At 34.2% G+C, this 13,970-nt stretch overlaps 1 protein-coding gene across 1 annotated transcript in view; it reads right to left on the bottom strand.

The window, feature by feature from the left end:
- The window catches only part of LOC135835753 (sodium-dependent noradrenaline transporter-like), a 25,977-nt gene extending 12,007 nt beyond the window's left edge, over positions 1–13,970 (bottom strand). The window contains exons 1-2 of the mRNA XM_065350167.1: positions 13,674–13,970; positions 1,698–1,924 (exon numbers count right to left, since the gene is read on the bottom strand). Coding sequence (XP_065206239.1) covers positions 1,698–1,924; positions 13,674–13,687 — 241 coding nt within the window. The 5' untranslated portion in view covers positions 13,688–13,970. The remainder of the gene's footprint in view (positions 1–1,697; positions 1,925–13,673) is intronic.

Raw genomic sequence — 13,970 nt, 5'->3', positions numbered from 1 at the left:
AAGTTGATAAACGATTTAGTTAACATCAAAGTAAAAACTTTGCGAATCAATTTTATCTACGTATAATTCTGACTAATTCGTCGTAAATAAACTGTTTTTAAGATTTAATTTGGGCCGAATTGGCATAAATACAAGGATCTAATATTGGAAACTTTATATTATAGGTACTTATACGTACATTTGCGGATTAGATACCTATCTCTACTTTACAACCTATTAATACTCCTACCTATCCATTTCTTAATACGTAATATCCCATGCAAAAACTTCTTCTATGAATACCTACCTACCTATCATTGCAAATGAAAGTGAAAAATGTTTTTAATGTAAATAGGTATACCTACCTAAGTATGTAAATTAAAATATCATGTACCTAGGTCGGTTCTCGATTTTCATTTCAAGTTCCCCTTCGATATTTGCTACCGAATCATTTTTCTTTCGACAAAACAGACATTCAGCAGGTCTAATGACAGATGATGTTTTGTTCAAAGTTTTTTAAAAAGTATCTACCTACGTACAAAAATAAGTCTGAAATTCAGTTTTTTTCCTTCCCTTTCTCTACATTCCATCTCCGAGGGAAATTTAACTAAATACGAAAATATCGCGCTATAAACATCATTAAAATTCCACGTGATTTTTTTTAAAGTCTGTATTTAGTACGAACAAACGATCTACCAAGTATATAAGAATGAAAAATGTAATTTTTCTTTTTCTTTTCAATTGTATTTAATGTAAATTAACTTTCGTCACGTACACGTTACATCGAAATCCAACGACTTTAATAGCTTTAAAAAATGGCATTCTTTTCATCGATACGAGTAGAGAAGTACCTATATTTAATAATATCGTTTCGCGATATACGAAGCCAATATTTCCGCGTCTTTCATATCCTCGTCTTTTTCTCTTCTTCTGCCTGTCTTTCTTTTTGACCAAGACTCGTACATATTACACTTCGCACCACCGGTTGGACTTTTAATGAAAAATAAAACTGTAGCAAAAAAAAATAACCGCGTTTACAAAAGTTGATATTGTTTACAATATACCTGAGACTTGGTCTGCGTAGGTAGGTAGGTAGAAGAGAGCTTTGTAGTACCTATATAAGCAATTTATAAGTATAATGATTTCCAACTCCGTCATTAAATTTCTTTTTTCTTAAGGAAGAAAGAACTGCTAGAAAAATAACCGACCAGGTAAACTATTACACGTGTCTTTACGGTTTCAACAACACAAGAAACCTGCACAATCTGTCTCCAATTTAAAAGAAACGAGAATTTTTTTTTCATTAAAAAGAAATAAATGAAAAACGATAATAATTTCTCAACCATAGTTAAGCTTTCCCCTTTGCAAATTAAATTAATTTTACGCATATAACTTTGAACGCGTTGTTAACTTTACAGAAAGATTTTAAGGATACGACGAAAACGTCGCAGGTTACATTTTAACCGCTAAATTAGCCAATTTAGGATCAACAAGTGATGGTGTTTGGGTTTTCAGCAGATATACTTGTATAACTAGTGGGCTGTGTGTGAGTGTGAACTGTTTGTTTATCCGAAAACGTTTTAGATATTAACCTTATAGGTGGCCAGCTAAATAACTGACTGACATTGGTAGGTACCTACTAAATGTTTTTGAGCGTTGAAATGTATGTATATAAGTGGATAACTTAGTATACCTGTGGCAATTATTGTATAATTTACCTGGACTACGAGGCGAACTATTTGACGAATCGTAACCGTCATCGAAACTACTTGGTGCATCGAAACTTCCAGCATTTGCTATTACTGATACCATATCCGAAGGTACACATGATGCTGCTGTAGTCGAGCTGGTAACTGATGGTTTCATATTACATGTGTCACTACCGCCACCGCCGTTGGTCGTCAAACTATTCAACGTGGTCTCTGATGAACTCTTCACGAATATCCTACAGTTTCAAAAAAAAATTCTATCAATACCTATTTCTATTCTTAAAAATCTGCGGATCAATTAAGTAAACAATGGCAATGGCAGTAGAAGAATTCAGGTACAAGTAGGTATATAGCATATTGAACTGAAAAAAATAAAGTCTTTTTGGGAAAGGTGGGCCAGAAAAACCACCTCCCCCTCTAAATTTCAAATCAAACTAATGGACGTTTTCTAAGGAAAACAGATTGGATGACTGACTAAAATATGTAGGTATACGAGAGAAAATATTTATGGCTTCCCAAAAAATTTCTCTCCATAAGAATGGAGGAAAATCGTCTAACATGAATCATAAATAGTCTAAACGCACTGAAGAATGTTCACAAATTTTAAAAAACACAAAAAAGAGGAACTGATTTAGGATTTTTTGAATTGCTCAAAAGTTTATTTCAACATTCAACATTCAAGGTCATGTCAACCTCAAAAATGGATTATTAAAAACTGCTCGTTATCCTTGGACTCTCGACTCGGATTTTGAAAATGTTTATAAAATTTCTTTGGAGAAGTAAAAAAAAATACCAAAGAAAAAGTATCATGCCTCCTTCATCTCTTTCTCCCTGGACGAAAAATCGTGATTTTCGCGTGAAGCGTTGCATTCATAAATCACTCAATATTCATGGTATTTTTCCTGCAATTTTTTTGTACCTTACCTACCTAACTCTATTTATATTTTCTGTACTCTAAACCTAAAAGCGTTTCAGAGACATTTTTTCCAAAACGTCTGTCTAAAATCGTAGTTTCAGGTACCTAAGTGCATTTTTTGGTTTTTGGTGGATTATCAAAAATCAAGCTTTGGTCAGAAATGGGAAAATTTAAAATTTCATCAAATTGACCTGGAAAGCTACCTATTTTGAGCACTTCTTGAGCTTCCAGCAGGTTTTTAAAAATCTACCCAATCAAGTAAGAAAGCTAAAATTTCCTTTTTACACTAATTTCGGCATTATGATTGGTGCTTCTGCTTTGTTTTTGAGTATTGACCCTCCTCAATGATTACATATATTTACACACCATTCCAAAATCGGTTCTGGCCAGTTCAAAAATACCTCTCTGGTGATTTCATTATTAAAAATTTAAAAATTCCCTAAACCCACGATGTACATATTACGAAAAAATCTGAAATTCAGTACTTATAATACTTCATTTTCGACACGTCAAGTAGACTGGAGATGGTTTGGAGCCTTCAGGAATTTTTTGAAAGTTCAAGTTTTCCCCCCAAAAAAAAGTCATCATAAAATCTGTCGATTTGTTTCTGCCAGTTCAGAAGCGTAAGTATAAATGAATTTTTTAAATTTTCAATAATGCAATCGCTGGAGAAGTAAACGACCTTGCAGATACCAGTTTTGGTGAAATGGTGTAAAATTTTGGTTCAATTTCCTAATTTAAAGAATTCTTATGACACTTTCCTAAAAATCTGGAATGTTCAAAATATAACTGGAGGATCCAAAACGACTTGAAACCACTTACACTTAACTACAGCGTGTTAGAATTGAGGTACTAAGTAAACTTTAGCTTTCCAACTTCATTTTGTAAAATTTTGTGAAAATTTCAACGTTCAAAACTTTGCTGAAAGGTTCAGAAGACCAGAACTGCTCAAAACGATCTGAAACCGTTTTAAATGGATTATGGGCGTTGAAAATAGGATACATACCAAATTTCAGATTTCCAAGTCAATTTGGTAAAATTTTGTTTTTTTTTCTTATTTTTGATTCAAATCTAATTTTCAAAAATTCACCAAAAATTGAAATACACTTTTTGAGGTTTTTGGACAGTGTATATGGCACTTTCTAGAAATTTGGGATTTCCAAAATATAGCTAGAAGACTCTGACTATCTCAAATCAACTCAGCATTTTGAAATTGTGGTATGAAATTAGCCTCCCAACTTCATTAGATAAATTTTTGTGAAAATTTGCAACTTTGAAAAACCTGCTAAAATGACCTCCAGAACAGCTTGAACTGACTCAGAACCGTTTTGAATCGATTCTAGAGGTCGAAAATAGGGTACACACAAAATTTCAGATTTTGAACTTAATTTGGTAAAATTTTGATTTTTTTCCTATTTTGGCCAAAAATTTACCAAAAATCAAAAAATGCACTAAAGCACCTAAATACCCATATCTAATATATTCTTGAATGATCTTTCGATTTAACGTTGTCAAGTTCAAACATTTCTCTGCCAGTTAAAATACTTCTTTTGCAAGTGTGTTTGGTATTTTTTCTGTAAATTTGTTCGAATGATGGCATTGATGGCGGATTGAAATCAAAAATACCTGCAGGCTTTTTTGAAAATTTAAATTTTCAGCTTCAAAAAGAAATAAATTCTGACGGATTTCCTAAATCTGGACAAAAACTATTTTGTGACCCTCCCCCTCCTCGAAGTGGTTATTAAAATTTTGTGCTGAATTAAAAATTGACGACGATTTCATCCCCTCCCCCCCCCCAAACACATTGATAATTGAGTAGGTACGAGTATCTCGCTAAGTTTGAAATTTTTCATAATTATTTTATCCAATTTTTTTCTCTTTTTTTGAAAATTTTGTTTCCAAAAATCTGTCAAAAATTGTGATTTTTGAATTGGATTACGTATATTTAATTTACAGAGAAGATACAGAAATCGTCCTTATTTTCGGAATTCTGAAGAAATCTCGCTATAATCTACTTTGATAGGTGGAAAGGGAATGTTTTACCCCGATCTCGAGAACACACAAAAACGATTGTCATTTTTTACGGTCCAAGATTTTAGTTTTGGGGTCGACGTAAAAATCTTCTCCATTTTCGTGTTCAATACCTACAAAATTTTAATCAATTTCAATTGGTACCTATCTAACAAGAATGTCTAGTTTTTTTTCTGCGAAAATTAACAAAAAAAAATCCATTTTTTAAGCAATAAATGTCAGTTTTGGGCTTGCAAATTACAAGAATGGACAATGAATTTTTCAATTTCTTATTTGGAACCAATTTTTTCAAAAAAAAAAAAAAATTCAAGAGTAAAAAATGAGGCAAATTTAAGATTAGCCTTTGCTCAGTAATTCTCTTCCTCGCACATTATCATCTATCTATCTTTAGGTATTTTCATCTTGATCTAGAAAAAAAATCCACTCTCTGAGCATTCTTAAAATGGCGTGGACTAAAATATTGAATTCAATGAAAAAAAAAATGCAACGAATAAATACTCTCGTATACTACAAATTCAACGAACGTATTTGCAAAAATGAAATTCCTTATATTTGGTAAATTTTTAAATGAAATTTCCACCCCGCATCCTGCTACTCCTTTCACTTGCGAAGCTGCGGTTCTACGAACTCGACAACGTCGACAGGTGCCATCTAAAAATGACCTTTCATACCGATCATTGGTGCGAGTTCGGTTTCAAAACTCGGATGATAAACAGTACAACAGGCGGAGGGGAGGAAAAAATACATTCCGATCGTTCTTAAAAGTGAGCGAAATTTTTATCTCGTGTAATGAACGAAGGAATTTTCAACAAACACGAGTAGTACGTAGTCGAGTATGGCCAAAACCGAGCGACGACGCAATACCCACGGGTGAATTTTTTATTTAAAATTCTACGACATTTTACGAAGTGCTGATCCGGATAAAGGCGATTTTCTTATTAAGTATTTTGTGACAGAAATGTTATTGATGAATGGAGTTCATAGGCGTGTAATAATATTCATCCGAATCATTTTTCGTGCTCGGAATGTTCAACGGATTGATAAAGGCATGATTAGAAATAACCCTTTTGGATGAAGTACCAGGTGCGGGGTAACCTTTCTTTTGAAGCCAGGTGATAGTCACCCTTATGACAAATTTTGTCAATAACACACCTTTAAAAATTGACCGAGGTAATTTCGCGCGAGGAAATAATAGCCCGTCAAAGCGGACGTGGCTTGAGAACTTAAATAATTCTTTCACGTTTTTTTGCCCCCTTTCTTATGTATGTATTTTTGGTGGAAAACGTTCTTGCGAACTTTTTGCTTTTTCATTCAAAGAAGATAAAAAAAATCTAGGCAGATGATGACGTGTTTGAAAAACCGTTTGTCGAGTCTATTTTCAAGGTGATGAAGTATTGAAATGACTATATTATGAGTATCGTGCTGAAAGTTTCGACTTTGTTGTATGGTATAAAGAAAAGGTATATGAGTGCACACCAGATTGCGGTGAAATATGCCGAAAATACAAACCGAGTATTTTGTGCAAATACGATTTATTTGTACCGCGTATCACATTCCAAATGACTGAACTTCAAAAGCGAACTAATAAATAACGTACACTTTGGCATTTCTCGTAAAAAAAAAAAAAGAAACAAAGAACACCCCGCGTATTTTAAATATAAAACTTAATACACTGAAATTGCAATCCGCTTATTTGCAGCCAAACCATTGAAAAAAAAATACCATCGACGACAGTTCTAAAATTTTTCTTGAAAGAATTTCAATATAGAATAAATTTTATATGCCTGGAATTAAGCGAGATATCCGCGTAACGCGATGCGAAAGCAAAAGTCGTATTTACGGCGAATCGGTTATGCAATTTTATTAACATCTTCGCGTCCAGCTAAAACACACGTGAATGTTTTGGGCTCCAAAGAGACAAATCGTTTGAAAACTCGGGCTCTTCGGAGCGTTATGAATTGCATTAAAATAATGATTATTATAATTGAGGGAAAAAATCATTTTTTTTTCGTATCTCGTATTTTGTAATGAGATAATGTTCGGTGTTGATTTGTGAGAACTTAGTTTCAACGGCGGCGTACAGTGACGGTATGAAAATGCTCACCTTTAATCATGAAATTGTCGGTCGTGTACGTTTAAAAACGTGCTTTTTCAACCCCTTTAGACATCATCTCAAAGAGCCGTCTCGGTTTTAATTAATCTTACCAACATCTGCAGCCTTATTCGTAATTTACCGACGAAAAAATTAATTTACCGTGTACTGTTGGTTTGTCATGACACCCATAATTTGTGTCGTGGTTGTTGTCGAGGAGAAATGTCTAATAAGAATAGGAAGGGTTAACGAGGTGGAGAAGAGTCATTTTCGATTTTGGTGGAGTTACCGTAGAATGGGAGAAGAAGGTGGCTCTGTGTCCTAAACATGTAAAAATGAAATTATTTTTTTGACTGGCGAATCATCGAGATTTACCTACCATTTTGAGAAAAATGTTGGCTGATTCAATTTTTTGTGAATTATTACTCAAGATTATTTTTGTGTTTTTAAAAATTGGGTAGGTAGGTACTAGAGCTGAAAACGGTACTCGCTGACAGCGGGTAACTATCGTATCCGTATCGTAAATTCTCGCTACTCGGTAGTAGCGGGTAGCGAATTGAAAAAATGTCGCACTGGTTCAGGATATAACTAGTAGCGCATTGAATGCGTAGCTGGTGTACCGGCATGACATCATCATTGTCATCAATCATGTCAAACGTCAATCACACATACGAACGACAGGTGTCGAAGCGTAACTCCTCCCACTTACGCATTATCAAATTTTGGGGTGCGTGCGCAGACCAAGTGCGAAAACTTTCGGGTTGTACTCGCTATACGCTACTATCTATATCCGAATCAACCCGATACAACCACTAGCGGGTTTAGCCGGTATTTTAACCAGATACCGGTAAGCGGGTAGCGTAACCGTTTTCACCTCTAGTAGGTACCTACAGATGTTGTTTGCAAGTATTATAAACTGAAGTCAAATACTCCGATTTCGTCATTTTTTTTCTTTTTTCATAAGCTCTCTTTGATGGACTAGTTGAATAATCACTATAATTTCCTCCCCTTCTCCTTTTCACTAGAGCTGACATTTTTTTTGAGAAACTGATATTTTTATTTTTTAGAATATTGCTGGATGCTCAAAACGTGCTTAAAACCATCTCATTCGGTTTTGACATATCAAAAATAGGAGATAAACTCAATTTCAGCTGTTTTCTTCAGTCGGAACCAGAACAAGAATTTTCCAAATTTTCAATGGTCAAATTACTGCAGAAGCAATGAAGCATACAATTTCGAGCCAATAGAAACCGGTTCTGGAAAAATGGCGTTCAGTCGGTCAAGTAGGTCACTAAGAAGACCAATCGCATTTACACACATGCTGGAGTTGATGTGGACATTTTTTTATGAGACTTTCTGAAAATCTGGAGTTTCTAAAATTTAGCTGGAGGCTCTAGACCACCTCAAATCGACTCAACATATCAAAATTAGGGTACGTAGAAAGTAAATTTCAATCGTCCAACTTTATTGGCTAGGTATGTGAATTTCTGTGGAAACTTTAACTTTCAAAAATCTGCTGGAGGCTCCAGAAGGGCTCAAAATAGTTCGAATCTCTTTCCAATCCATTCAGAAAGGTTGGACATATGGTATGTAAAAGACTTTCGCGTCAGTATTATGAAATTTTTGATTTTTTTTTTTGCATTATTTGAGTCCAAGTTTGATTTGCAAAAATTCACAAACTTGAAATTTTGGCTGCTGATGATGAGTAGAGTAGATATTTTCCAAGTATTTTCAAAGTAGCTTTGTCCGGTTCAAAAATTTTTCAGTCATTTGAGGTACCTCGCCCTTTTGAGTCAGAATATTCGCTTATTTTTCGAACATTCAAGTATCGCAAAAAAATGGTAATGATGCAAATAGTAATTAAATCCGTGATTCTTGGATGGACATTATTTGTTCGGTTCGTCTACCTGGTTTGATCCGTTTAATTCTTTCAATTCACAGGTTTATTTGTTTTTTGGTTTGGTTCAATTGAATTAGAAATTCGAGTGTAAATAATCTACCTCGTACAAAGTTCATTAGGGGTGGGACTTACAATTTTGAGAATATTCCTGTGGATAGAGTTTCAATTAGAAATCCAATATTATGGTATCTGCTGTTAGATATTGATCAGCACTTTCTATTTTCACCATTGAAGCCATCGTCCCCCCTCTCCCCCTGGCGTGGTGCTCAGACCTCTAAATTGTGGATCTGGAAGACGTTGAGACTCGGAAATGTAATTTTGTGAAAATATCCTTCGAAAAGTGTACAAATAATTTTGGTTGTTCATTTTTTGGTTTCCTCACCCCCTCTGCCCCCTGTGGCACCTCAAAACTTGAAAAACGCGCAAAATTTCCGCTTTAATGCCAAAACATATAGTGGAAATGGTGAGCTAAATACCAATTCTTCTAGAAACTGATGAGAAACATTTTTTGAAAGCAATAAATGAAGCAAAAAATTATGAATTCCCTCTTTATACGCACCCCCATCAACCCATAGTTTCAAAAAATACCCTACTGGTCAAAATCCCACCAGAATTGAAATATTAAGCCAGTTACTGTTCAATATTGATTGATGTGTTTCTCTAAAAGTGTCGGAGTCGTCGCATACCTCCCGCCCATTCAAGGGGACAGACCCCTAAAATGTGGAGGCAATGAGAACCCCACCTGTGGAACTGAAATTTGGTAAATGTGTACTTCTCTGGTCATGGGAATATATTTAATGGTCCATTTTATCGATTACATCCCTTACCCCGACCCAACCCCTCCCCCTTTACATACCATTATACAAAATTTGATCAAAAAGTAGCCCCTCCCGCTTTGTAGCGCGCTCCATAGGAAGGTTACAGAAGTCGTTTTACACTCAATGGATAGAAAATTTCATTAGCTTTTCAACGGTGTATGTTTGTGATCATTGTGAGATGAAAACAAGCAAACCTATGTCCAATAAAGTGAATGAAGGTTTGGGCGCTCGGTTCATGCGAAAGCAATTTTTTAATTTTCAATCTCTTACTTTGTGTCGCGCTTTGGAGGAACGTTACATTACAGAAGTTGTTTCATATTCAATCGATAGAGAATTTTATCAGCTTTCCAACGGTATGTTTGTGATCATTGTGAGATGAAGGGAGGGGTGGCCATTTGTCAAAAATTCCAGGATTGCTTCTGGCTTGAACCAAACGCTCAAAGCTTCATTCACTTATATTGGACACAGGTTTGCTTGTTTTCATCTCACAAACATACCGTTGGAAAGCTGATAAAATTTTTTTCAGTTGCCACTCCACTACTTCAATGTAATTTTTCGATGTGCCAGGCGCATGCAGGACTGAATTTTTCTGAGAATTTCAACAAAATTTTATTAATTTCATTTTTCATATTTAAAAAAAAGTTAAAGCATCTAGAATGTTAATTTTTTTAAAATTAAAAATCTTAAAAAATAAGCTCGGACATTTACCTAGATTTTTCCAACGTTTTTAAAAAAGCGAAAAAAATATTATATTATGAATTTCATTTAAAATACAAATGACTCCTCCTTTCCACCAATCATTCAAACCTTCACGCCGAAAAAATCACAGAACCAGTGAGCCCCACCTATTCGCCCCTAAATTTAACACAATATTCTTGCTACTTTTAAAAAATCAAAAAAATCTAGACAACCATATTTGAGGAGAAAGAAAATAATTTTGATTTTTGCCTCGATCCTCTCTCGTCAAAATTGAAACAAGATAAACAATTCTACCCAGATATTAAATTCATTCGACTCTCATCCAAGCCTTGGATTAATTCATTAAATACAATTTTTTGGAAAGAATAGGTAGGTACCTATACAATTTGCATATTTTAATCCGTGTCCCGACTTCGATTTAGGCTTGCTACGTTCGTGAACAATGACCTGATAAAAATACCGAAAAATTCTTCGTCTTTCTTTTTTCATAGGTACACATTGATGAAACGAAACAATAAATAGGTACCTCCTCCACCTCTCTCGCCGATAAGCCCTATAACACACCTGTGATAGTTATAATCGAAAATTAAAAGTTTCCATTCTTAAAAGGTCAGCTTTTTCTTGAAAAAAAAGGAAAAGGTGAAGGCATTCCACTTGTGGGGGTGAAAACTTTGTATAAAAAACGATTTTTTTACATAACTTCACGCAACAAGCTTCGTCTCAACAATTTGAATAAAGTTATCTCGCGTAATTTTTAAAATAAATGGGGGAGGTTTAAAACCGCAAAATCATTTTACGTAAATTTTTGGAACCAATATTTCAAGGTCGTCAAAGGATGGTTATTATACATTTTAAAAAAGCGACGATGATGGGCCCATAATGGTATTAACTGTTTTCTCATCGTTGAGAAATATTTAGATTTTCATTTAGGCTGAACTCTTAATCTTTCTCTTTCCGAGCTCGTTCACCATCTCCAAATATTTGTTAATTTGTGAAAAAAACGAAAAATATTGTAGGAAAACTCGACAATGAAAAAAATTACTATATTTGAACCAAAAATAAAAAAAGAAGAAGCGGTGAAAGTCGACAATAGAGAATGAAAAAAAAAAAACGCCAGAAGATTAATGGCGAAGTAAATATCTTCGAGGTGAATTCTTTCACACTGCGAACTGCGATTTTGTGCCGTCGTTCGTCCGCCAACCCCGATAATTTTCGATTGAAATTTATTAAAACTTCTCTCTTTTCACCTTGACGTTCATTTTTCAAATATACACTAAACTCGCAATATCCCCTGTCACCTGCCCCCCTCGACTGGCATCGCGTATATTATAGGTAGTACGTATAATTTCCAGAATTAAAATCTAGCTGCATGATGGGCGAGGGGAGCGAGGGGGGTGGCAGAGATGAAAGGGTGCGTTACGCTACGCGCCGCGCCGCCAAGACGAAATTCAACAAATAAGCCGAAATGCTCGAGTTTAAGATATTTTCGCGAAATTAACCCTTCATAACGAAAATTCGACGTTTTCTATGTAATTGAGTCCGTTAAACTATTTCCACAACGTTTACCTCGTTCCCTCCGCTGCGTCTCGCAGGTAAAGTATGGTAGTGTTTCCTGTATAAGGCTGTAAACCGTCTTGATACGTAGGTATATTTCATTCCAGAATGGTTAAAATTACCCTAAGTGGAGCGTTTTGATTAATATGTGTACCTCTCTTTCGTTCCTCAAACGATGACCTTCTCTTCCTCACAACCAGGTATGTGTTTCACCTCCTCAGTCGTCAACCGCCAACGATGACAACACGCCAGGTAATTACGTCGAATCAAATTTTATATTCTCGAAGAAAACAAATCAAGTAACATTTCTCGATTTAGGCTGCAGACAAATTTATAACTTCGTTGTCGCTGCGATGGCTGCAGGTAACTTTATAAAAGGAGGAATACACCGACTCGAGTAATGAGTTAACTTTGTACTGTAAGCTGTACTGTATATATACCTCGAAATTGTAGCATCAAATGTCCCGATTGAATTCACTTTGTCGCACGAATATCATTTGTCGGCTTCATTCTCCTTTCATTTTTCCAATTTACCAAACTTTTTGATGATTTTCTTATTTTCAAGCACGAAGAATCGAGTTTAGAATACGAGTGTGGCAAGATTTGCCTAACAAAGCTTTTAAAGGAGTTGGAATATTTTCATTTTCAGACAAAATCATCGAGTTGAATCGAGTTTGTTTGTGCTTACTCGAGAAGGAAAGCTTTAATTAGGAAAAAAAATTACGTAAAAGCCTCGAGGGAGCCTTGAAAAGTCAGAAAGTCAAGACACTTTCACATTTTACCTTCGAACAAATTATATCATAGGTATAGGTACCTACTCAAAAAAGATTTATGGGCTGCTTCGGGCTCATCTGGCTGACAATTTTGAGCTTAAAAATTAATCTCATTCATTTTTTTTTTTTTTTTTTTTTTTTTTTTTTAAATATTGACTTCAGTATACCTATTTATAAGTCAATTTTTAAATTCCTCTAAAATATTTCAAAAGCATTAAATTGACCAACAAATATTTTTTCAATAAAATATAATTCAAAAGATAACTATAGTTAAGTATGATAATAAAAATTGTATTAAGTAATGAAAAAATCAATTTTTTTTGCAATTTTAATAAAATTAAATGGGGGTAAGGGATAATGAAAATCAAACACCAATTTTAAATTTTTAATCCGACTGTAAAATTGTAAATACCTGCATGAATATTTTCGATTTGAAAAACAAATAAATTGTTACAGAAATTATAACAAATCAGATCCAGAATAAATAACCAATACAGTAATTTTCATACCTCGGATAACATTAATTATTTTAAAAATATTTTCAGAAAAATAAAACTTTAATAATAGGAATAAGAATAAAAGAATAGCTGTCAAGATCGGCTTGTATTCTTACTAAACTTTCAGAGACAAGATAACATTTCAATGCCAGTCTGATTCTTATTCATAACAGCGTTTTAAAAAAACCTCCGTTTAGTTATTGCCCTTTTCATTCTGAGTTTTGAAAAATAATTCGAGATTCCCTTTGACGAAAAACGAGTACAAAAATTGTCTCTATTACGAGTGCTTTGTTCAAAATTGAAATAAGTAGGTAGTCCGCTTTTCAAAAATTGAATGTACCCTACTGAAAATTTCCATCATGAATCGCGTAGTATATGGATAAAGGAGACGTGTTAAAATAATTGTAATTGTTGAATAAAAAAAAAAACACAAAGCACAACTTACCTGTACTCACACGTGCGTGTCTTTCGATGAATTTCACACACGTGTTAACATTTTGGAACATTTTCAAAGCTGATGAAACATACCTATTTAAAAGTTTAAAATTCGTAGCTGTCTCGACTGATTTTTTTTCAAACTTTCGTATCATTTTTTTGTGTTGTTCTATTTTTTTAGATTTCAATAAACCAGACACCTCGTTTAAAACAAAAATATCAACTAATTTTTCCACATTGAGGGATAATTTTTGCTTAAATCTTTCTTACCTTTTGGTATCCATGTGTTTGTGTAATGATGCGATGCTCTCAACATGCCATGCGAATCTTAAAGTCCATTATCTGATAATTTCTTTGAAACTAAAATTCGATCAAAAACTAAATCGAACCATATCGAAAAATAAAAGTCAAACATCGCCTACGTCAGACGATGATTTTAGTCAAATATGCTCGAAGAAAAAAAAAATTCAAATTTCAAAACTGCGTATGATCAGCGTCGCAAAAGTCATGAAAATTCGAACCACTTCGTGTTGCACCGACAGACGAAATGATGCGAAGACAACAATT

The sequence above is a fragment of the Planococcus citri genome, chromosome 2, assembly GCF_950023065.1.
Source record: "Planococcus citri chromosome 2, ihPlaCitr1.1, whole genome shotgun sequence".
NCBI lineage: Eukaryota > Metazoa > Arthropoda > Insecta > Hemiptera > Pseudococcidae > Planococcus > Planococcus citri.
Note: the sequence above shows the minus strand (reverse complement) of the source record. Positions and strands in the feature narration are given on the sequence as shown.